The sequence below is a fragment of the Vipera berus genome (assembly GCF_964194415.1).
Source record: "Vipera berus genome assembly, chromosome: 1".
Taxonomy (NCBI): Eukaryota; Metazoa; Chordata; class Lepidosauria; order Squamata; family Viperidae; genus Vipera; species Vipera berus.
In genome coordinates, this window is record NC_138202.1 from 137,831,270 (window position 1) to 137,858,111 (window position 26,842).

The window sequence follows — 26,842 nt, forward strand, 5'->3', positions numbered from 1 at the left end:
ATTCTGTCTAATGCAAAGGTACTCTGATATTTCCGTCAATTGCGTTAAAAATACTGACACACCTGACCCCTTCAAATATGGTGATCCAAATATGATTATCAATTTGCAGCTTCATGAACAAAGAAGAAAAAAAAGAACACAAACAAGCAAGAGAATTCAGGTTTCAGGCACAAAAGCTGTCAAGCAAACAAACCAGAATGTGCTCAGTCAGCTATTATTAACACTTCAGCGTCAGAGCTGCTGACTGCAACACCTGCTTGCTTTTCCTAACTCTCTCTCTGCAAACCAAGATATCACAGGTATTTCACACACACCAAAATTAAATCGGTCCTCTTTCTATTCCACTTTGGAAAATGAACAGACTGTGACTAAGTAGGAGTAAGTTCATGAAGTTCAGGGGAGTTGAAAGGCAAAAATTTAATAACAGCCAAAGGGTCGAATGCAGAGATGAGAATACAGGCAACTTATGGCTACAACTGAGCCCAAAATTTCTGTTGCTAAGCAAGACACTTGTTAAGTGAACTTTGCCCCATTTCACGACATTTCACACCCCAGTGGTTAAGTGGATCGCTGCAGTTGTTAAATGAATCTGGCTTCCCCGTTGCCTTTGCTTGTCATAAGGTCACAAAAGGAAACCACGGGACCCCACGACACTGCGACGGTTGTAAATATGAATCAGTTGCCAAGCAACTGAATTTTGATCACGTGACCACGGGGAAGCTGCAGTGGTTGCAAGTGTGAAAAACGGTCCTAAGTCACTTTTTTCAGTTCAGTTGAAACTTTTAATGGTCGCTAAATGAACTGTTGTAAGTCAAGGGCTACCTGTATAATAACAACAGGATAAAGAATGATCTGTCCACAATCTCTGGAAATGGCACAAGAGCCGCAGGAGAAAATTATTACCGTTCCAAATTAATTCACCTTCCAAAAATGATGAGACATATTTTAGTACAGTGGTAAATGAATAAAATAAGCCTAGCCATCTGCTGCCACATCCCCCGGGACCTTTCCTCTCTGGTGCCACATATCTTCTTCTTATATTGCTTCTGAAAATCATTAAACAAGGCAACAAATCCATCGACTCATATTGTTCATTGCTTCACTAGACTATTTTAATTAGAACAGCAGTATACTGAATTACAGCCAGAGGATTAAGATTTAAGCACTACCATAATGAGAAAAATCATTTTTATTTAAAATAAATTTATTAAACTTTTATATTTATATAATATATAAATGTAATATGTGCGCATGTGTGCATTATGCAGTATATTACTTTAAATACCTGCAGATAAATATCCCTTTCTTAGCCGTACTGTTAATCTGCATCAGTGCATTTACTTTGAATATCCTACACACCATCAAATCAATATAAAGGTAGTCCTCTACTTATGATTGTTTTGTTTAATGACAGTTTGAAGATACAACGGTCTCGGAAAAAGTGAAGTTGCAACCATTATACCACCTTCTGGTCATGTGGTCACTATTTGCAACCTTCCCAGTTGGCTTTCCACAAGCAAAGTCAATTAGGGAAGCCAGTTTTGTTTAACAACCATTTAATGACCACGAGGGAGGGAAGACCTATGCTAAGTTTTAGGCTAAACACAAAGTTTCTGGAGCACCTGAAGATTCAGATTTAAAGCTTCCGAGCTTGCCTTGGAAATTAGGTTAGCTTAATATTTATTGACTGATTTTTTTATTTATATCCCACCTTTATTACACTTGGTCCCTGAGATACAACAGATCACTTAACAAACATTCAAAGTTACAATAGATGTCCAAAATTATATATGACCCTGTTTCAAAATTATGATGGCTGTAGCACCTTTATGACTGATCACAGGGTTTCACACACACACACACACACACACACACGCCTCTCCCCCCATCCCAGCCCTCCAGAACCCATACACCCATGTGGACAGGGACAAAATGGCACCCGCCAAACTGCTTCATTTTGCTGCCTTAACAAGCTGCAGAAGCTTCTGAATGCTGCAGAAATTAACTGTGCAAATCAGGTTAAAGCAGCAAAATGATTGCTTTATTACATGGCTGCATGGCATGATTCTGCAAGCGGCTTGTTAATGCAATTCAGCTGTTGGAAACATGGTGGCTCCTTCCACCATGAAGTAATCCATTCCAGCCCTCTGGGAAGCCTTGGAGCTCTTCAAAAGGTAAGTGAGGAGGAGGGCGTTTGGCCCAGGTAGGGGTGGGAATCAGACCTGAGGCCTGGTAGGATTCACTGGGAGTGAAGAAAGGCCTGTTGGGACTCAAGGTGTGGGAAATGGAGCCCGGGGCAATCTCAGGAATGGGGGAGACCTTGGGAGGGTCAGGGCAGGTGGGCCTGGGCCTGGGCCAGTACTAGGCTTCCAAGGGCTTCCCCCTACTCCTGAGGTACCCCCTGTGCCACTTACTGGGATGGCAGGTTAGCTGAGCTGCTTCATGTAATGACTGTTGCATAATGTGACTTAATGAGCCGGCTCCGTTACAGTCATATGTCAAAGACTACCTGTATTTTTATAAATAACTCAAAGCAGCAAATACACCTATTCCTCCTTCCTCCTCCTATTTTCCCCATAGCAATAACCCTGTGAGGTGAGTTGGGTTGAGAATGAGTGATAGGCCCAAAATCACCCAGCCGCCTTTCATGCCTTAAGTGGGACTAGAACTCATAGTCTCCTGTTGGCTTTCAAGTTTATTTCTACCTGATAGAAACATTAAATTAAGTGATGAAAGTTTTTTTGTTTCTTTCTTTTAAATATTGTATGTAAATATTTCTATTATATTTAATTTTCTTTTTATTGTAAACCTCAAAAAAGGCTGCATATGTTTCTAACAATGGTTAGACAGCACTCATGGATATTTCGTAGTTTGCTAGACTTGCTAAACCAAGTAATCCAAAAACGAGCAAAAATCGAAAGAAAAAAAATGGTTTTACAAGTAGATTTTACATTCTATTTTTTCATAAACTCTCACAGATTGCTGATTGCAAGGAAGACTCCATATGGTAGGGATGTACAATTTTGGCTTTCAGCACAAGTCAGCTAAATATGCAACTGGGATAAATAGAAAGATATAAGTGGAGTCAAGGCAAAAATTAAAGTTGGTTTAATTGATACCAAAATTAAATTATATAATAGCAATGTTCACATATCCATTGCACAATAAGTATTCTGTTTTTAATTAAGGCTCTTTAGGTACAGAAGCAGAATAAATCTTATTTTAAACATTTTTTACTAAATTATTAATCGTAAAACACATCCCCTCTATAGGAAAAAATGGAAAACAAAATGTATGAATATTTATATGTAGATAGATTGAAATAGAGATAGTGAGAAATAGGAAGGCAAGAGCTGCTTGCAGGAACAAAGGCAATAGTGTAAAATAATATTCTGTTTTGCAGGTTATTAACTTTTCTTTTGATTAGAAAGAATCAAGTATCAGCGGGAAGTCCTGCTAACATCAATAATTACTCTTCTTCCAATAGACAGTATTTTGCAACCATGCGTAATTCTCACAAGGATATCTCTAGGGAGGGAGCTGCCCTCTATGTTGTTACTCTCTGTGTTTGTGTGTTTAGCCTACGGATATTTCCATTTTCTATACAATGATGCTATTTTTGGCTCCTTCATCATCATTCCAAGCTTCCTCCCACAGTGTTTTAAATTTTAGGGGAAATCAGTGGTAACCTATCAAAAAAAGTAAAGAAAACAATTTCCTGATCAGACAGGCAGACAGACAAAAAGACAGATTCTTTTTAATACTTTCAATTCCATGCACGTTTGGATTAGGGAGATCTACATGACGCACTTATTGAGATGTATTATGAAATGAATTAATCTTACCATTCATTGTGTCCTATTAGTAAATATATCTCAATACTTTCCTAGGTGTGCTGAGATGTATTTGCCAGGGGGTTGCCATGGAAACTATACAATGAAGATCAAACAAGAGCAGCACTTGTGGTACCCTTGGCTGAATGAGAAAAATCCTAGTAATTGTTTCATATAAATTGCCATTGTACCTAGATCAAGTATTACAGCTTCATTTGAAAAACTGCTTTATAAACAGCGGATCATAAAATCACATTTAAGTGGCAGAGAACCTACTATTTCCAAACTGTCTACTGCTCCTGCACAAAGGCAGTTTCTGTTTTCACGAAGGGAGAAGAAACGTTATTTCACAATTTGGTCATTGTTGTTGTTAGCTGCAAAGTCATGTCCGACCCATCGTGACCCCATGGACAACATTCCTCCAGGCCTTCCTGTCCTCTACCATCTTCTGGAGTCCATTTAGGCTCACGCCTACTGCTTCAGTAACTCCATCCAGCCACCTCATTCTCTGTCGTCCCCTTCTTCTCTTGCCCTCAATCTTTCCCAGCATTAGGCTCTTCTCCAGTGAGTCCTTCCTTCTCATTAGGTGGCCAAAGTATTTGAGTTTTAGCTTTAGGATCTGGCCTTCTAAAGAGCAGTCAGGGTTGATCTCCTCTAGGACTGACCGGTTTGATCGCCTTGCAGTCCAAGGGACTCGCAGGAGTCTTCTCCAGCACCATAGTTCAAAGGCCTCAATTCTTTGGCGCTCAGCCTTTCTTATGGTCCAACTTTCACTGCCATACATTGCAACTGGGAAGACCATAGCCTTGACTATACGCACTTTTGTTGACAGGGTGATGTCTCTGCTTTTTAGTGTGCTGTCTAGATTTGTCATGGCTTTCCTCCCCAGGAGCAAGCGTCTTTTAATTTCTTGGCTACAGTCCCCATCTGCAGTGATCTTGGAGCCCAGGAAAATAAAATCTGTCACTACCTCCATTTCTTCCCCATTTATTTGCCAGGAATTGAGAGGGCCAGATGCCATGATCTTAGTTTTCTTAATGTTAAGTTTCAACCCAAGTTTTGCACTCTCCTCCTTCACCCGCAACAAGAGGCTCTTTAGTTCTTCTTCACTTTCAGCCATTAGATATCATCTGCATATCTTAGGTTGTTGATATTTCTTCCGGCAATCTTAATTCCAACTTTTGATTTATCTAGCCCTGCCTTTCTCATGATGTGCTCTGCATATAAGTTAAATAGGCAGGGCGACAGTATACAGCCTTTCCAGACTCCTTTCCCAATTTTGAACCAATCAGTGGTTCCGTGTCCAGTTCTCACTGTTGCTTCTTGGCCCACATATAGGTTTCTCAAGAGACAAATAAGATGGTCTGGTGTGCCCATCTCTTTAAGAACTTGCCACAGTTTGTTATGATCCACACAATGAAAGGCTTTAGCATAGTCAATGAAGCAGAAGTAGATGTTTTTCTGGAACTCTCTAGCTTTCTCCATGATCCAGCATATGTTGGCAATTTGATCTCTAGTTCCTCAGCCTCTTCAAAATCCTGCCTGTACTTCTGGTAGTTCTCGATCCACATACTGCTGGAGTCTAAAAAAGGTAAAGGTAAAGGTTTCCCCCGCATGTGCGTGCTAGTCGTTTCCAACTCTAGGGGCCAGTGCTCATCTCCGTTTCAAAGCCGAAGAGCCAGCGGTTGTCCGAGGACGTCTCCGTGGTCATGTGGCCGGCATGACTAGATGCCAAAGGCACACGGAACACTGTTACCTTCCCACCATAGTGGTCCCTATTTTTCTACTTGTATTTTTACGTGCTTTCGAACTGCTAGGTTGGCAGAAGCTGGGACGAGTAACAGGCGCTCACTCTGCTATGCGGCACTCGGGATTCGACCCGCCAAACTGCCAATCTTCTGATCGACAAGCTCAGTGTCCTAACCCACTGGAGTCTAGCTTGTAGGATTTTAAGCATAACTTTACTAGCATGAGAAATGAGTGCAATGGTGCGATAGTTTGAATATTCTTTGGCACTGCCTTTCTTTGGAATTGGAATGTAAACTGATCTTTTCCAATCCTGTGGCCACTGTTGAGTTTTCCAAATTTGCTGGCAAATTGAGTGTAGCACTTTTACTGCACCGTCTTTTAAGATTTTGAATAGCTCAGCTGGAATACTGTCACCTCCACTAGCTTTGTTGTTGCTCAGCTTTTCTAAGGCCCACTTCACTTCACATTCTAGGATGTTTGGCTCGAGGTCAGTGACCACCTCATTGTGATCATCAGGGACGTTAAGCTCATTCTTCTATAGTTCTTCTGTGTAATTTTGCCACCTCTTAATCTCTTCTGCCTCTGCTAGGTCCCTGCCATTTTGGTCCTTTATCATGCCCATTTTTGCATGAAACGTTCCCTTCATCTCTCCAATTTTCTTGAAAAGATCTCTGGTCCTCCCTATTCTATTGTTTTCTTCTATTTCTTTGCACTGTTCATTTAAGAAGGCATTCTTATCTCTTCTAGCTATTCTCTGGAATTCTGCATTCAGTTGGGTGTATCTTTCTTTTTCTCCCTTGCCTTTCACTTCCCTCCTTTCCTCAGCTATTTGCAAAGCTTCCTCAGACAGCCATTTTGCTTTCTTGCATTTCTTTTTCTTTGGGATGGTTTTGGTTGCTACCTGTTGTACAATGTTGCGAACCTCTGTCCATAGTTCTTCAGGCACTCTGTCTATCAGATCTAACTCATTAAATCTATTTGTCACCTCTACTGTATATTCAACAGGGATATGATTTAATTCATACCTGAGTGGCCTAGGGCTTGTTCCTACTTTCTTCAGTTTAAGCCTAAAATTTGCAATGAGAAGCTCCTGGTCTGAGCCACAGTCAGCTCCTGGTCTTGTTTTTACTGACTGTATAGAGCTTCTCCATCTTTGGCTGCAGAGCATATAGTCAATCTGATTTCTGTGTTGACCGTCTGGTGATGTCCATGTGTAGAGCTGTCTCTTGGGTTGTTGGAAAAGAGTGTTTGCTATGATCATGGTTTTCTCTTGGCAAAATTCTATCAGCCTGTGCCCTGCTTCATTTGTACTCCAAGGCCAAACTTGCCTGTTATTCTGGTTATCTTTTGGCTTCCTACTTTAGCATTCCAATCCCCCATGATGATAAGGACATCATTTTTTGGTGTTAGTTCTATAAGGTGCTGTAGGACTTCATAGAACCGGTCAATTTCATCCTCTTCAGCACCGGTGGTTGGGGCAAAGACTTGGACTACTGTGATATTGAATGGTTTGCCTTGCATTCAAACTGAGATCATTCTATCATTTTGAGGATTGTATCCCAGTATTGCTTTTCCTACTCTTTTATTGACTTTCTGAACTTTTTACTTGGTACTAAAAAGAAGGATCAAAATTGTATTTTTTTTAAAAAGAGATGAACCATTTTAATAATATTTTATTCCCAAATAAAATCTTATTTTATTTATTTATAAATCTTAGGACAATTCATATAATAATGAATATATGAATTTCAGACAGTCAGGGAAGCATGCCACTTGCACAAAATGTCACAGCTACAGACTCCTGCCCACTGATCTTCATTCTTGTATTCTTTCCTCGAGCTCTCACATTTGGTAAATTTCTCTCACGCAACATATCGGAACTTTTTCACCATTGCCGGCAATGGGGTGGGTGCGGTTTCCTCGTGACACATCCGGCCCACGGGCCGGCAGTTTGACACCCCTGACTTAGAGGGACATTGGTTAGAGGCCTCCTCTTGAAGGCCTTCAAGTGGAGGGTACTTTTCTTTTTAGCTATATTTTTTATGTTTGTTGTGAGCTACCTAGAGTCATCATGTCAGACATGTAAGTAAATAAGTAAATAAACATCATGCATAAATAATCATCTATGGGGCATTGCCAAGAGAAAGATGAGAGACATGAGACCAAACAATGCAGAAGAGCTGAAGGCCGCTACTGAAGCATCCTGGTATTCCATACCACTTCAGCAGTGCCACAGGCTGATAGCTTCCATGCCGGGCCGCATTGAGGCAGTAATTGCTGCAAAAGGGGCCCAAACCAAGTACTGAGTACATATGCATGCTTATACTTTTCAGAGGTCTGATATTGTTCTATGTACACTCCTTGTTTTATTGATTGCATGTAATATTCTAATTTTCTGAGATTGTGGATTTGGGGTTTTCATGAGCTGTACGCCATAATCATCACAATTATGACAAATCACGGCTTGAACTATCTTGCTTTGCATGTAATGAGTCTATCTCATATATTAGTTTCCCCTTTTAAGTTGCATTACTGAAATAAATGAACTTTTGCACAATATTCTAATTTTTTGAGTTTCACCTGTATAGGATTTGTTTTGTTTTGTTCCCTACGGAATATCCAAGCATATTAAAACTGCATGCAATATGCAGATACTGTAATTACTGATTTAGTCAAATCTAATTGTTTAATCCTGCACAACTGGGGAAAATTGAAGTGAATGATTACCAGGCTATGGTAACATTTACAGGCACTGCCCAACATTTTTACTGCTTTTGGAGATAAGGGATGGCAAGGCCATTTTCTTGCCCTAAGTCCTTCTGTATGATTTGCCTATTTCTATGGCATTGTTATATCATTCTGCTATCTTACAACTGCTACCCAGACAATTTAGAGACTTTGTTAGCCTTTTGTCATTCTTGCTAAAGGGCCGGCTTCAAGAATGTTTTGTAGTAAAACTCCTAAAAGTATCACACTGAAATTTTAAACTTGTCTAAACTTGCCCCCAAAGGAAGACAGTTTCAGGCATTTTGTGGTTTTCCCATTATAACCTATGCAGACAAATCTTCTTTAATAGAATCTCAAATAGTTCAAATCAAATATGCTTGCCATTGAATCTTGGATCACAAACTTGAATCAAATCATAGCTACTTCATGTGTCCTTGTCAAATCTGATCAAGCTTGCTTTACATAGAAAAGTAGAATACATGTGACAGGAAAACATGAACTCTTTAAAAAAACTAATTTGAAGATTAAGTTTGTTTTTCATGCCTCTTCTAACTGGCTTTAAGTGCAGAGATACGGTCTACTGCCTAGAACCTTTGAAAACAGGCAAGTCATCATGTCAAATCAAGCATTTTAATCTGAGGGTTTCAAACTGTGATTCAACATTCTTAAAATACTGGAGTACATTAGACATACAATGAATAACTTGACTCAAAATTGGAAGCTGACAAAATGCATTCTGAAACAAATGACTTGAATTATCTACTATATATCTCAAAGAGTCTTCTTTTTCATACTCTTACAGTTAGAAGAGATTTTTGTGAAGGCAATTAAAGCAGATCTTCTACTCCTGTAGCTGAAGAAATTTCAGAGAAGTTTCACCAGAGGAAAAGTCTAGGAACTAGCAGTGTTCACTCCCATTCCTTTCTCAATCTATTTATTTGTTATTACAGATAGTCTTTGACTTACGATTAGAATTGAGCCCAAAATTTCCATTGCTAAGCAAGACAGTTGTTAAGTGAATTTTACCCCATTTTACAACTTTTTTGCCACAGCTGTTAAGTGAATCACTCCAGTTGTTAATTAGTATCGTGGTTGTTAAGTGAATCTGGCTTCCCCATTGCCTTTGCTTGTCAGAGTGTCACAAAAAGTGATCACATAACCCTGGAAGACTGCAACCATCATAAATACAAGCCAGTGACATGAGGTAATATGACAGCAGTGTTCCAATATCTCAGGGGTTGTCACAAAGAAAATGAAGTCAAGCTATTCTTCAAAGCAGGACAAGAAGCAATGGAGGGAAACTAATCAAGGAGAGGAGCAATTTAGAACTAAGGAGAAATTTCCTGACAGAACAATTAATCAATAGAACAACCTGCCTCCAGAAGCTGTGAATGCTCCAACACTGGAAGTTTTTAAAAAGAGATTGGACAACCATTTATCTGAAATGGTATATAGGGTCTCCTGCCTGAGCAGGGGGCTGGATTAGAAGACGTCCAAGTTAGAATACCTTCCAACTCTGTTATTCAGTTGCCAAGTGTCTGAATTTTGATCATGTGACCATGGGGATGCTGCAATTATCATGTACAAAAAGGTTGTAAGTCATTTTTTCCAGTGCGATTGTAACTTTGAACGGTCACTAAATAATTGGCTGTAAGTCAAGGACTATCTGTAAGAGGTAAGTCTAATGAAGCAGGGCAAATGCCAAAACACCGTTATGATTGACCTGCTATTTGCTACATTTGCTTAACTATGGATTGTGATGGCCTTAAAAATATGAATTACTATAAATACATTAAATACATTAAAATATAAATACATTAAGTACATTAAAATATAAATACATTAAGTACATTAAAATATACAGTTTTAAGATTTATTAAAACTGAATAAACCATAATATCCTTAAATCATAGTTCCATTATTACTTTGTTCTGCCCCATGAATTAAATGTTGTACTCTTACCAGAACATGAAGAGAAAATTTTGTATTAGAAAGTTTGTGCCAAAACCACATGATTGAAAATGGAAGTCATGCTATTAAATTTTCATACCAAGCTTTGTAAAATGCTTCTACAAAGAAAGATAGCTAAGAAATCTATCAAGGTAAAATCCCTTGTGTTGTTATTACCCGTGTTTCCCCAAAAATAAGACCAGGTCTTTTTTTTTTGCCTCCAAAAGAGGCACCAGGTCTTATTTTCGGGGGATGTCTTACTCACCTCCAGTACCGACAGCCCTGCCCAGCAAGTTCACTTCTTCTGGGGCCAAAAGAGCAGCTTCATTCTGCAGCTGCATTCCAGCCTCCATTTGGCAGTCAGGCCTTTCCTGAAGGCCTATGCAGCCGAGTACCGAGCTAATGATTCAATCCATAACTCGGTCCTCGGCTGCAGAGGTCTTGCACAACCGAGCTATGGATTCAATCTTGGCTGCACAGGCCTTCCGGAAAGGCCTGTGACTGAGAAATGCAGGCCTGGCTGCAGAAGAGGCTGCAGAAGAAGAGCTGGGCCGGCAAGGAGAGGCCTGGCTGCAAGGTAAGTGGGTGCGGAGCACATGGGGCAGCTTCACACCCCCAGCCCAGCTTGATTTTTAGGTGTGTGCCTTGTCCCAAAACTAGAGATTATTTTTGGGGCAGGGCTTATATTAGGCCTACTCCCAAAAATCAAGCTAGGGCTTAATTTCGGGGTAGGCCTTACTTTCAGGGAAACATGGTACACGGAATTTAGTTGATTTTCTTCTAGATATAATTCTTAGACAACAGTATATAAATAATCCATATGTAAAACCAAAAGATTTTAGGCCTCATTTAAGCACGAAAGCTGGCTGGCTGACTTTGGCCAGTCACTCTCTCTCATTCCAACCCCCCTCATAGGGTTCTTGTTATAAAGAAAATAGACAGGAGTATTAGGTATGGTCGTCATCATGGGTTACATATAACAAGTGCAGGATATCTAATCTAAATCTGATAATAATAACATTGAATAAAATCACAACCAATCAATTGCAAAAGGCAGCTTTACTTGGAATAGTTTACATCTTGCAACAACATCTTTAATGCCATCGAACAGCAACATCTGCCTATCTCAGGTTCTTGGGAAGGACTCAACAGATCGACAAAAATGCCAAATCTAGCCTAAATATATGCCTTAATATGCAACGGACAATAATAATAAATACAATCTTGGTTCTACAAAAAATAAGATTTTGGATAATAAAATTTCACTTTAAACAGCTCTAAGCCTGTAGAATCTCAAAAGAACAGTACTTTTGTAACAACGTTTAGCTACAATATTGTAAGTAATTTCTAGAGTACTCTATCTTAGGAAACAAGAGCACCACTTATTTCCTATTGTTGCTGCACAGATTACAGGTTCACAAAATCGGAGCAAACTCCAGTTTCTCAACATTTCGCCAGTGCTAACTACTCCTAGGCCAACTATTGGCCACAGCACATTTTCTGGAATTTTTGATTTCTAGAAGTGAATGGATTTGGCATATTAATACAAAAGGAAATAATAAAGATAAAATTGACATCACACTGTGTGAAACTATAAAACATAACCTTGCAATTTGTATACAATTCCATAGAACTATGCAAAGCTACAAAAGAGTACATGCAGCTGCATAACAAGCTTTCTTACCAAAAAACACTGAAATTTAGGGTTTGTTAAAAAAAAAAAGATCTTACCACTTCTGGAAGCAACTTAGTTGCAAGGTCATGGATGGCTTTGATCACTATACATAAAGAGGACAGAATAAATATCACGCCCAAGATGACACAAGCTCTGTAAAGAAAGAAAGATTTTTGGGAACTTTTATGCCCTGCTGTTTAATGAAAACAAGGAACTAAATAATAAGCAGAATGTTTATACAGAAAACATTTTTAAAGAATTAATACTCCACACAACATACAACAACATTCAAGAGAAGGACACGAAAACAAAACCATTGTCAGGAATTCCAAAGTACCAAGCAATTGCTCATGTAGTAAAATACCCACATTGGTCTTGTCACTTATTCAGGACTTAGGAAGTAGTCTGAAAACGTACACTGCATAAATATGAATAAATCTGATGTGCAGCATTTGCCTTAGGCTGAGTTTTGTACTGATGCAAAGCACCCCTATTTTCAGTTGTCATGTGAAGCTGCACCCGTAATGGCTAAACTGACTAAAACCTCTCAAGATGGAAGCCAAAGTTCATAACTGATTTTATTAATTAGTTCAAATAGATCCCCAATAAATACAGGTTTTGGCAAGAAAGATGTTTTAATATTTGGCAATTATTCTGATAAATGATACTGCACATTCATTTGCCCTATAGTCAGCATCTGTTTCTTTTACATATTACATGAAACAAGGAAGCAACATTTTCCATGTAACATTCAGAAATTTGTCACCTATTGCTAAGACAGTTTTGAGGCTGTTATAATTAGCGCAGCAATGTGCTACTATTTTTTAACCTATACACATCAGGCAATCTGCTGGTTTGGAAGCATACGGAAATAGAGATCAGATGGACGAAATAGACTGCAGAAAACCTTTTCTTAAGAAAAGCAAACTTATTTTTCATACAGTCTATTCAGAAATGTCAAAAAATTGTTATATGATGTAATCAGTTTTTCTTATTTTCAACTTTAGTAAAATCCAGAATTTGTCTTTTCTTCTCAGTGAGCCACACTTATCCACATACATACATGCTATCTTTCTCCCCACTTACTGGATGAGCTTGGCGTCAATAAGAAAGGAAAAGACAGTTGTCTGACTCTCTCCTCAGTCATTGCTAGTCTCTGTTAATGCTTCACCCTTCCTATTTTATGGCGTTATGGGCTATAATGCAGCATGTTAGAATGCAAGCAGCCCTTGAAATTCCCAAGGGCTGATACTACAGTTATTACCAAGTTGCACAGCAACTCACTGGACATATTATAGGATAGACAGTACACCTCCCATTTTGTCTATCTCTGACGCCTTACTGTCAGTAGAGCAGGGCTTTTCAACTTTTTCACCCATTGTACCACTTTTAGGATATGGCAACATCCGACTACCACTAGTCGCCTAGCAAGGTGTCAAAAACTTGATGACCAAAAAAAAAAAGGAAAAAAGTGATGAAGTACGGGTAGTCCTCAACTTACAACAGTTAGCTTAGTGACTGTTTGAAGTTACAATGGTACAGAAAAAAGTGCCCACCAAGCCACAGCCGAACAAGACAGCTGCCTGCCTGCCCGGCGGCACTCTTCCTCCTGTCCTAGGTTTTCATTGTTGTGAGCATTTCTGTTGAGGATTGGGAGTGGGGGTGGGGTGGGTGTTTGGTTTTTATTCCCCCCCTCTGCTGGGTGTTTGCAGCAGGTTTTGGTCACTTCACATGACCCTGAGACTGTGACCATCATAAATATGAATCAGTTGCCAAGCATCTGAATGTAAATCACAAGACCCTGGAGATGCTGCAACATTCCAGCTGATTGGCGCTTCTTCTGGGCTCAGCAGAAGCACCAGGATCAGCGCCGAGCTCCAGCTGGAGCCTGGCGCTGATCCTGGCACTTCCGCTGAGCCCTGACAGCCCTGCAGCTCCAGCCGTCTCTCGCTCAGGCTTGTGTGGTGCTGCCACCAGTTCAGCTCATTCCCCTCCCCCGCTAACTCTTTTCTAGGATGGTCGCGTACCACCTGCCAGGTGCCAATGTACCACAGGTGGTACCCGTACCACTGGTTGAAAAGCCCTGCAGTACAGCAAACATATTTGGCAAGTGGTGTGGGAAGGAAAGGTAATGGAGGAATAAGAATGGAAATCTGTTTTAACTTCAACTAAAATCTATGGACTGAAAAATCAGGTTCAGCTCTCTAGTCATTGTATGGACAAATGCTCATCAACTTTCCAGGAATAAAGGTTACAAAAAGAGCCCATAGCTCTTCAAACGCTTTCAGAATTCAAAATTTCCAAATTTCAGAAAATGTTTTCCCCCATCCTTCCACTTGCCTTAAAATTTTACATTTGCATTCTTTTACTTTTTCCAACTTACTATACCATGTGTAGTCATTTGTTTCTACTTCAACGTTTACATCGTATGTCCAAAGTACACACATCCATCAATTCAAGGGACCAGTAAGTTTTTGTTCGTTAAAACTGGCTGGTTCTTCATGAATTTCATAATATTTTTACTGACTCTAAACACATAATAAAAAAAAGTTCTTTCACCATGTTCAATTTCACAGTGAGACATCACTACTGGAGAAAATATTGCTTTAATTATTCTAATCTTTGTTCTCGATGGATTTTCCTTTTTTTTAAAGTTCTTGTTAAAGTTCATGATTATTTTCCTGTTACTTTTATTACTGCTTTGGAATGTCAAGTCAGTTTGCAGTAAATTTGCCCCCACCTTACCATGTATGAGGATGTCAGTCCGAGATCTTCATAACCAAGACCTGGGTTCCTCTCTTGGAAATGTGCCCAACCAAAGTTCAGATCTTATATAGCCATAGTTCAGGCTTTAGCTGCAAATATCTTAATTGTAGTCAGTATAAATTGTGCACTTGAGCAACATAATCTTATTATCCTGGATCACAGCCTCCAATTTAAGTTGTCTCAGGGTTTGTTGTTGTTATTCATTGTAAAGATTTTGCAGAAGAATAATCAGTTGTTCTGGAATACCATTTTCTTAATATAACTCACAGACTTTGCTGTAGTCATTGATGCAAAGAGTAAATCTCCACATTTTCTAAAGATTTTTTTCTAAAACCTGCCTAATTATTTTTTATCCCACTTTCCTTGCCTGAAAAATTAAGGATATACAGCAATATTTCCTAACTTCTTTGTTTTACTGTTATATACTTGTCTTTTCCTGGTCATACACAATTAGTGTATATGACTTCTTTAATTTTTTAAATTTAAATCCATATATTTGCTACCAATAACTCATAATTGTTTCTGTAATCAGGATTGGGATGTAAAATAACCTGACTGAACTACACTAGTGCTCCATCTTTCATTATGTATTTTTTTTATTCTGATAGTGCCGATTTGATTATGTCTTGTACTATATATTTATGCTGCTTCAATTAAGTGATGCAATAAATAGTTATGTTTACAAAACTTAATATGATTATTTTACATAACAGAAATCTTCCAGTAATTCAGGATTCCTTTATTTCTCCTGTTTCTGCATTCCAAATACCCACTACTTTCTTTATGCTGCATTTAGCTTTTCTTGTAGTTTGTCATAAAATTTCTCATTTGCTTTCACTAAAAGATCTGTGGTTGGCTCGTGCATTTGTATGACACTGATGTCACTGGATATCATGAATTAAATCTAACAAATACGATCCCATTGTTCATTGGTTTCTAGCTGAGCACACAGCTTTTTGAGGATCATCAACATTCTATTCCTTATTCCATTGTATGGACTCATGTTCTGAATGGTAGATCATGTAAGATGGTAACCTGGTTTAAAGTGGCCATTTCCATGAGCTTGAATCATAGTCTTAAGACATCCAGTTTGGGACACTTAAGATTCTGCTTTAAAAATGTTCCTTAGTTCTAGCTTTTCACATTTAATGATCAAGTTGTGTATGTCATTGTAAAGCCAAAAACTTCTCTTTCAGTGCTCTCTCCATCAGTTACCAGAATTCCTTGCAGCTGACTGTATTATCACTTCCACATCTATTCACTGAAGTTCACTGCTCTTTCCACATCTCTTCCTCTAAGCTTATATCCCATAACTGCATCAAGAATTACAAACCTCAATAGTTTATACTTAGCCTCCATTTGAGAGAGGATGCCCCGAAGCTAAACCTTTCACAAATCCAGGATGATTGGAAACTGGTCCTCACAATAGCATGCTTAAGACTTTCACATTGCTTTATATTTCCTTTTTTTACCAATTCAGCATCATTACTTCACTGACCACAGTTGGCACTGCAGTAACCTAGTATGACAGACAAAATTAACATTCTAGCTTGGAATAATAAGAATAAGAATTTTGCTGACTATGTTACTGGAAAGCCAGAAAAGACTATTGTAATATCAGCATTGTCAATATGTGAATTCCCATTTGACTTCAGGTGATGGGAAACAGGCCTTGCATAATATAGACAATTATTCTACAAACATTAATTCAACTGGCTATGAATTACTGAGTTTTATCCTGAAATATTATCTGTAGCCTTATTTTTTCTGTAAGTAGAATTTAGAATATTTCATCTATCAATGAAAAACAATTGCCTGCCCAAGATCATCCATACCTAAGTAGCAATTTTAATACAGCCTCTCAACATCTCAGCACTACAGATCCACTAGTGTTTAAAGTATATTGCATTAAATTGGTGCGAAATCTTTGATTATAGCCAGCCGTACCAACAGGCTGAAAAACAGCTTTTATCCGTGGGCTGTTAGGCTTTTGAATGGGATATAATGTCTGTGAACTTATGCAGAATTGACTTGGGAGGCCGGTGTGTGGTGTAGTTGGTTCACATGGTGTGCTAGGATGGAGGGTTTGTTGTCACTGTGTGTTGGGGGGAGGGAGCACGGGGAGAGGCTCAGCTCATCTCAATGTACACATGTTGTACTTTGACAATAAAGGTTTATATTTAGAGGTGTTTTAGAAACTCAAGCCTTTCTGCATAAAACATAAGCCTGTATGCATTTCTAAATAAAAATAGGTGTTATTTGAGCTCATTTAAAAATCTAACTAGCACTAGATAGGAGAGAAAGCCTTTAAAATTATTTTTCTGAGAAACTAATATTGCTGAATCACCAGCAGTGGAAGGCAAACCCAGGGAGTGGTAGGAGGTGTCATTCAAATGTACCTGAAAGGCCATATTTGGCTTTACCAGCTAAAACAGATAAGGTAAACTGATTCTGTATCTACCCAAAGAAAAATAAATTACAAATAAGAAAAACTCTATGGTTAGATAGAACATATACAGATAGTCCTCAACTTACAACAGTTCATTTAGCGACTGTTCAAAGTTACAACAGAACTGAACAAAGGGGATTATGAGGATTTTCCACACTTACCACTGTTGCAGCATCCCCACAGTCATGTGATCAAAATTCAGATGCTTGGCAACTGGCTCCTATTTATGACGTGATCCCCTTTTGCAACCTTCTAACAAGCAAAGTCAATGGGGAAGCCAGGTTCTCTTAATTATTATTATTATTATTTATTGGATTTTTATACCGCCCTTCTCCCGAAGGACTCAGGGCGGTGAACAGGGCATATAAATAGAAATACAAAAGTTAAAAAAAGATTAAATAAATTGCCCAATTAAAACAATCAGATATAAAAACCCATAAAAACCCAGAGATTCCCCCATCAGGCCAGGCCAGCTTGTTCGAATAAATGGGTCTTTAACCCGCGCCAGAAGGAGCGGAGATCCGGTGCCATCCGGAGCTACACCGGCAGTTGGTTCCATAAAGCCGGGGCGCCCACAGAGAAGGCCCTCCCCCTGGGGGCCACCAGCCGACATTCTCTGACTGGTGGCACCCTGAGGAGGCCCTCTCTGTGGGAACGCACGGGGCGGAGGGGAGTCGACGCCGGCAGCAGGTGGTCCCCGAGGTATTCCGGACCCATGCCATGTAAGGACTTAAAAACCATCACCAAAACCTTGAACCTCACCCGGAAGACAACTGGTAACCAATGCAGCTCACGGAGCAAAGGTGTAACATGGGAGTACTGGGAAACTCCCAAGACAACTCTCGCGGCCGCATTCTGTACCAGTTGGAGCCTCCGAGTGGTCTTCAAGGGAAGCCCCATGTAGAGAGCATTGCAGTAGTCCAGACGAGAGGTCACGAGCGCATGAGTGACCGTGCACAGGGCATCCCGGTCCAGATAGGGCCGCAACTGACGCACCAGGCCAACCTGGGCAAAAGCCCCCCTAGTCACAGCTACTATATGATCTTCTAGATTAAGCCGTGAGTCTAGGAGGACTCCCAAGTTGCGAGCCCTATCCACGGGGGGTAAAAACTCACCCCCCATAGAAAGAGATGGAACATTTTGAATGTCCCGGGATGCCGGAATGCACAGCCACTCAGTCTTGTCGGGGTTGAGCTGAAGTCTGTTCCTCCCCATCCAGACCCGAACCGCCTCCAGGCAACGGGACATCACAGCGAGGGCATCACTGGGGTGGTTTGGGGTAGAAATGAAAAGTTGGGTATCATCAGCATATTGATGATACCCAACTCCAAAACCACAAATGATCTCACCCAGCGGTTTCATGTAGATGTTAAACAGGAGGGGTGAGAGGACCGATCCCTGAGGAACTCCACAAGCGAGAGCCCTTGGGGTCGACCTCTGCCCCCCTGCCAACACCAACTGCGAGCGTCCCAGGAGATAGGAGGAGAACCACTGAAAAACTGTGCCTCCCACTCCCAATCCCCTGAGACGCCGCAGCAGGATACCATGGTCGATGGTATCGAAAGCCGCTGAGAGGTCTAATAGGACTAGGACAGAGGAATGTCCTCTGTCCCGGGCCCTCCAGAGATCATTCACCAGCGCGACCAATGCCGTCTCCGTGCTGTACCCGGGCCTGAAGCCCGATTGGGACGGGTCGAGATAATCCGCTTCATCCAGAACCAGAGGAAGTTGATGCGCCACCACACTCTCAACAACCTTCGCAAGAAAGCGAAGGTTGGAGACTGGACGAAAGTTGTTTAACACAGCTGGGTCCAAGGCAGGCTTCTTGAGGAGAGGTCTCACCACCGCCTCCTTCAAGACGGCGGGGAAATTACCCTCACTCAAAGAAGCAGATATAACTGCCTGGAACCAGCCTCGTGTCCTCTCCCTAGCTGCATAAGCCAGCCAGGAAGGGCACGGGTCCAATAAACATGTGGAGGAGCTCAACCTCCCCATAATCCTGTCCACTTCCTCAGGGGTCACAGAATCAAACTCCTCCCAGATAACATTGACAAGACCGCCCGTGTCCTGATCGTCGGACTCTGCCCAGCTGGAGTCCAGACCGGTCCGAATCTGAGCGATTTTATCCGACAGATGTTGACCAAACCCCTCGGCACGACCCTGTAAGGGATCCTCCCTCACCTCCTGATTAAGGAGGGAGCGAGTCACCCTAAACAGGGCGGCCGGGCGATTATCTGCGGACGCGATGAGGGCAGAGAAGTAATTACGCCTCGCCGCCCTCATCGCTGCGAGATAAGACCTAATATAGGTTCTTAGTCGCAACCGGTCAGATTCGGATCGGCTGGACCTCCAGCAGCTCTCTAGGCCCCGTTTCCGACGCTTCATCTCCCGGAGCTCCGCGGAGAACCATGGAGCTCGGTGGGATCTGCACCGGGTCAGGGGCCGCAAGGGTACAACTCGGTCAAGTGCCTCAGTGGCTGCCCTTTCCCAGGCTTCCACTAAGGCCTCCGCCGAGTTGTGAGCAACGGAGGCAGGTGGGGACCCCAGCGCTGCCTGGAACCCATCAGGGTCCATTAAGCGCCTGGGGTGGTACCATCTAGTTGGTTCCACATCCCCACGGCGGGGGGTGGCAAAACGGAAGACCAGCCGCAGGAGGTGATGATCGGTCCATGACAGGGGCATAATAAATGGAGAGCCCCCACCAAGATCATCAAACCACCGTCCAGATAAAAAAACTAGGTCAAGGGTGTGGCCTCCCTCATGAGTTGGTTCGGTAATTACCTGCGTCAGGTCCATGGCCGTCATGGAAGCCATGAACTCCCAAGCCAACTCAGATGACCCTCCCAGGGATGGTAGATTGAAGTCACCCAAAACTATAAGTTTGGGGAACTCAATCACCAACCCAGAGAGGACATCGAGTAGCTCAGGCAGGGCTGCTGCTATGCGACTAGGCGAAACGTACACCAGTAGCAAGCCCAACTGCGCCCCCGGACCAAATCTCATAAAGAGAGACTCACACCCGACTATCTGAGGAACGGTGGTCTCCCGCGGACATAAGGTCTCCCTAATAGCTACCGCCACTCCCCCGCCCCTACCATGAGCCCGAGGCCGGTGCAGCACCCGGAAACCTGGTGGGCAGAGATCAACCAAAGGGACCCCACCCTGTGGACCCAACCAGGTCTCCGTGATGCAAGCCAGGTCCGCATGCTCACCCTCCATCAAATCCCGCATGAGGGGAGCTTTGTTAATGACCATGTGTCTAACTCAGACATGTCAAACACAAGGCCCGGGGGCCAGATCCGGCCCGTGAAGTGGTTTCATGGGCCCGCGAAGCCATCCTGGAAACAGTGAGGGAACGGCCCCCACTGCCTTGGCCCTGGCCCAGAGACCTTCCTCCTGCCAGAGACCCTCAGATCTGTCCCACTCCTGCCCAGGCCCCCATAGGCACCCTTGATGCGAACAATGTAGAGCTGGCCACGCCCACCCAGTAGGCCATATGCACTTTAGGCATGCCCACCCAGTAGGCCACGCCCACCCAGGCCACATCCACCCGGCCCCCTGAGGGCAACCGCAATGCTGATGCGGCCCTCAATGAAATTGAGTTTGACACCCCTGGTCTAACTTAACAACTGCAGGGATTCCCTTAACAATTGTGGCAAGCAAGCTCATAAAATGGGGCAAAATTCATTTAACAACTCTGACTAAACAATGGAAAATTTGGGCTCAGCTGTGGTCGTAAGTCGAGGCCTGTATGTTGTTCCCTTAACTCTGAAATGCTTAATCCACCTACTTATTTTTAGTTCCAGACAGTAATATAAGAAAAATGATAGACGTAAACACCTATATTTTAAACTGTACAACAATTAATCATACGCAAAGTATGGCATCCTTGTTATAAAATTTTGAACTGTCCGTATTTTAGTAATAAACCATAAAGCAGATGATTTGCTGTCATAACGTATTTCTCAGCTTTACTTTTATGTAAAAAGATCTATTTAGAAATTGAATAGAAGCAGTATTTTTTTTCAATATTGACTCTGCTCAAGCAATACAAGCAACACTTGTGAACAGGTGATGATTCAGCACACAAGAAACCCCTCACATATAAATGCAGACTTCTCACAGCAGAAAATCTGTATTCAGAAATTATTTCCTCAGTGGTTTCACCCTGGGCAAATTATAGGGAATGTATTTCTCACAGGTTCTTAACTGTTGACAACAAATGAAAGCATCACTTGAACTGGAGTATTTACTCAGTCATTTTAAATAATGTGAACTTGACTCCCTAATGAGATTATCCAAGGCTATCCTCAATTTTTTTATTTTTTTAATTAGGGTTAAATTCTGTTTCCAATGGACAGGCAAGGTAATTCACTATGAAATATTTATCTTTCAGCAAATAGCTCCTGTCCATCCACATTATTATGATCCTTTCCATATTCTTAAAACTTCCCAGGACCAGAAACATTACTATCAATTTAGAAATAGTAATGTTTTTCTTATATTGGGGTGCAATTAAACTTGTAACTTTAATGAACCTATTTGTCTTGGTTCTCTACCAGAAATTTGTGGAAAATAACATTTTAGTTACACTATTAATCAACTGCCAAATTTAGGCAGTACAGATAATCCCCAACTTACAACAGTTTATATAGTGACCATTCAAAGTTATGACGACAGTGAAAAATGTGACTTATGACCATTTTTCACAGTTACAACCTTGGCAGCATCCCCATGATCATGTGATCAAAATTCAGACACTTGGCAACTGGTTCATATTTACGACGGCTGCAGTGTCCCTCGGTCATGTAATGACCTTTTGCAACCTTCTGACAAGCAAAATCAATGAGGAAGTCAGGTTCACTTAACAACTGGGTTACTAATTTATCAACTGTGGCAAGAAAGGTCATAAAAGGGGGCAAAATTCACATAACAAATTTTGAGCTCAATTGTGGTCATAAATCGAGGATTACCTGTATAAGCTTGATGGAATCAGGAGCTCCTTGATTTATGATTTATCTCCTTGATTTATGATTTTTGTCTGAAAGACTAAAAATCTAACGTAGCAGTAAAAGCAAAGCAATGTGTTTAACCCTCTAAGTAATTCTTGATCAGTTGGTAAAAAAAGGGATTTTGGTCTCATGTTAAATAACCCAATTCGAATATAAATCCACTGTGACAAAATTGCCAGTATAAAGCTGTAATACAACTGCAGTTGATGAACTGTTCTGCCTGTCACACTTGAAAATCATATTTTCAAAGTGAAATAGATAGAGATAGATAGGTAGGTAGGTAGGTAGGTAGATAGATAGATAGATAGATAGATAGATAGATAGATAGATAGATAGATAGATAGATAGATAGATAGATAGATAGTGTATCGGGTTCTGAAGCGTAGAGAAGATGCCAGGCAGATGAGTACAAGTGAACTATTGCTTTATTGGCAATCATGTCTGTACTGGGGAGTTAGGGCGTACATGCAAGCTTATATACTTTCATACAACCAATCAGATTGAACCTAACAATCCCGCCACTAAGACTCCCACCAGAACTTTTAGAGTTCAAACAGGTGAATAGTTGCTTTCCCAAAACCTAATACCCAACACCCCTTCCCCCTTTCAAGGAACAGACAGTGTAACTTTATAACATTCCAGCTTTACATCTTCCACTTCAACTTCTAATACAATAATTGAATGATTGACCCCATTCAAAGCTATATATTCCTATAATCCTTATTCAAGGATTATAAACTCACTCCCAACCACCAACATTAATTCTGAGTGATTGACCCCACTCAAGGTAATATCTTTATCACCCATTTTCAGGGATTATGTGCTTCCTCCAATATTTAGTTAAGTGATTGACCTCACTCAAGGTGGTAGTTGTCCAACGCGACGGACGTGCACTTATGTGTTGCTGCCATTAAGATCACAGACAGACCCTTCTGCTGTTCTGCCAGTATCCCTGTACTAACAAGTAGTACACAATGACCCAGTATGTGTCTATGAATAGACTTCTCCTGTAAGTTCCTTTACAAAAATGATATGCACAGATAAATTAACAAAATCCAAAAAACAAGAGGCATGCCTCCCCACTTGGTGATTCAATACATACTTCTTTCTCTTAATTTACCACATAATCAGCGAGATGTGCAGGTGGCCTATGAGGCCATGAGGAACATCTCTGCGGTTCCCTCACTTTGTAGTCTACCAACTTATTAGGTATGCCCTGTGAACCAGTGTCCATCTCAGCTGGAGACTCCAAAGAATTGCTCTGGCTGGCCCTGTCTGGTAGGCCCATCCCAGAGTCAGATCTTGAAACAGGATTAGCACTGTGGTCACTGACGATTACCTGATCCGAATGTTCAAGGGTTTCCTGTTGCAACTCTATGCCCTCTGGATCCTCCTCAGACTGGAACTCAACTGAATGCTGAAAATGCTGGTAGGGTGAATAAGAGCTAACCTGTGTGTCAGCTTCACAGCTATGGGAGGAATTATCACCCTCACTTGCACTTAGTGACCATTCTGGAAACCTTTTCCTTAATTGATCTATGTGCCGTCTCACTAGACGCCCTCCCTCCACCCCTACTGTGTAAGATAGGGGCCCTGATTTGTCAACCACCTTCCCAGGCACCCACAAGTGTCCTGGTCCATAGTTCCTGGCCCAGACCATGTCACCAGGTTGTAGCCCCCTAGGGCGTTTGGGCTGAGCAGCATCAGATGCCACTCTGTCAGGGTGAAGTCTGTCCAGTTTGGTGATGAGGCGTTTGCCCCAGCGCAGCTCTGCAGGGCTTTTCCCTGTGGAAGTACAAGGTGTGGAGTGCTGACGAAGTAAGAAGTCTGCAAGTCTGTGATGCCAGTCACCTGTGATGATGCGCTTGAGTGTGTCTTTGGTCGTTCTCACCATCCATTCTGCTTGTCCATTCGACGATGGGTCGAAGGGCGCAGATGTGGCGTGTCTGATCATGTTTGCTCTCAGGAAGGCCTGAAACTCAGCAGCGGTAAATTGAGCCCCATTATCAGAAACTATGACATCAGGAAGCCCATGAGTGGCAAAAAGTTTCCTCAGCACCTGGATTGTCTTGGCTGAAGTCATACTAGAGACTGGAACAACTTCCAGCCATTTTGAATGACTATCAACTACAATTAGAAAGAGCTGTCCTTGAAATGGACCAGCATAATTGACATGGATCCTGGACCAGGGCGTGTGAGTTGGCTCCCATCTGTGAACAGGTGCCTGAGGCATTTCGGGTCTAGACCTTTGACAAATATAACAACCATGTACCTGCTCTTCAACAGCCTTGTCTAACCCAGGCCACCACAAGTAGCTCCTGGCTAGCGCTTTCATGCGCACTATGCCAGGGTGTCCCTCATGTAGAGACTGTAGTACCCTATCTCTCAAGACGAAGGGTATGATGATGCTATTACCCCATAATAAACACCCTTTGTGAGCTGATAACTCATGCCTTCTTAAAAAATAAGCTTGGAACTCAGGACCTGGACTTTTGTCTTGCCATCCTGTGAATACCCATGACAGAACTCTGCTCAGAATCTTATCTCAAGCAGTTTCAGCTGCTATGTCCCCTGCGTGGAGGGGGAATTCAGGTAACTCTTGAATGGACAGTATTTGTGTAGCAGGGGATGGATCTGGATCGATAGATGGTAAGGGAAACCTACTTAGGCCATCAGCATGGCCCATTTCTTTTCCAGGTTTGTGAATCATTTTGAAACTATAGGCAGATAAGAATATGGACCACCTAAGCATCCTTGGTGAATGTATATGAGGGGTTTGCTTGTCAGTTGTGAATAAGCCTAAGAGAGGCTTATGGTCAGTAAATACAGTGAAATTCCTACCATAAAGATAATCGTGGAATTTTTTAACCCCAGCAACAATAGTCAAAGCTTCCTTGTCTATCTGTGCGTAATTCCTCTCAGCCTTCGATAGAGTTCTTGAGTAATAAGCGATGGGGTCTTGCTCCCCATTCCTTCCCAAATGGCTTAAAACAGCTCCCACTCCATAGAGGGAAGCATCATAAGCAATGCAGACAGGCTTGGATTCGATATAGTGGGTGACAGTGGATTTGTCAGATAATAGGCTCTTAAGTTTTTTGAAACTTTTCTCATGCAAACTAGTCCACTTCCATACAACTTTTTTATCTAGCAACCTGTGAAGTGGCTCAGCTATGGGAGCCTTGTTAGGCAAAAATGAGTGGTAGAAATTTAATAACCCTAAAAATGCCTGAAGCTCTGCCTTATTTTTAGGGCTGGGGGCCATTTTAATCGCCTTGACCTTAGACTCTGCAGGGTGGATTCCACTGGCATCAATTTGGAATCCTAGAAACTCTGTAGAAGTGACCCCAATGTTACATTTGTCTCTTTTCAGCTTGAGACCTGCAGAGTGAAACCTATTTAACACACCTCTGAGTCTATTTGCTAAGACTTCCTCAGTTTCCCCCGCGATTAAAACATCATCAAAATATGGGCAGACTCCCGGAATGCCCTTTAAAGTACGTTCCATTACCTCTTGAAAAATCCCCGGTGCCACACTTACGCCGAATTGTAGACGGTTGACTCTGAATACTCCCTTGTATGTTACTATGGTCTGGGCTGCTGCTGTAGCCTTGCCAACAGGCATCTGCTGGTACGCCTGCGCTAGATTGACTTTCGCGAAAATGGTGCCGCCTTGCAGGGAAGCAAGCACATGGCTGACCATGGGGACCGGGTAAGCATGCTGATTAAGGGCTTTATTCAGGGTACACTTATAATCTGCACAGATGCGGATTTCCCCGTTTAATTTGAGTGGGGTAACTATAGGGGTCTCCCATTTCCCCCCTTCGACAGGCTGCAGCACCCCCTGTTCTACTAACTTGTCCAACTCGGCCTCAATCTTATGTTTTAGCACGAATGGGACTCTTCTGGGTTTGAATCTAATTGGCAAGACGTTCGGGTCCAACTTAAATGAGATGAGGGGCCCAGTGTACATTCCAAGCTTGGAATCGAATACGTCTGTGAATTCTTCACAGACAGATTCGATGTTAACCGCGAGTTCGGTTTATGCCGGTAATTGCAATTCCTAACGCTTCAAACCAGTCCAATCCTATTAAGCTAGTTCTTTGGCCTTCGACCACAACAACATCCAGGTGCCCATGAAACGTTTTGAATTTAACAGATAGGGTGGCCTCCGCCTTGGTTTTAACCTGGGCGTTCTGAAAATCAGTCAACAAAATGCTAGTGTCTCAATTTAGCCCACTGCTTACTACGGCCGCAAACAAATTTAAAAGTCTCGTATGATATAATCGAAACTGCAGAACCAGAATCTAACTCCATCTTACAAGGAATACCCTGAAGATGAATTTCAAGTTTTAACTTAGGTTTTAAAGAGCGGCGGGCCCCGGTTCGGCAAATAGCCCTTCGGCTTTCACAAAACCCCACACTGGTTGGGCTCTGAGCCCCGGTACCTCTCCTTGGCGAATTTCCCGGTTGTTATTTGTGTTGGCTGTCTCTGAAACGGCTTCAGCATACTGTCGTGATGTGCCCCATTCGACCGCAGGCCCGAAACGTGGCCGACCAGAACTTGCAGTACATTCTTGCATGGTAGCCACCGCAACCCCCGCATCTAGAGAAGAAAACGGCCTTCTGATTGCCTTCTCTGTGCTCGAGTCCTCGTTCTCGTGGCTCTGTTCTCTTCCGAATC

At 41.9% G+C, this 26,842-nt stretch overlaps 1 protein-coding gene across 1 annotated transcript in view; it reads right to left on the minus strand.

The window, feature by feature from the left end:
- The window catches only part of TMEM163 (transmembrane protein 163), a gene marked incomplete at both ends in the record, with an annotated part of 104,235 nt that overhangs the window by 11,301 nt on the left and 66,092 nt on the right, over positions 1–26,842 (minus strand). The window contains one exon of the mRNA XM_081342096.1: positions 11,991–12,087. Within this exon, the coding sequence (XP_081198222.1) occupies positions 11,991–12,087 (97 nt within the window). The remainder of the gene's footprint in view (positions 1–11,990; positions 12,088–26,842) is intronic.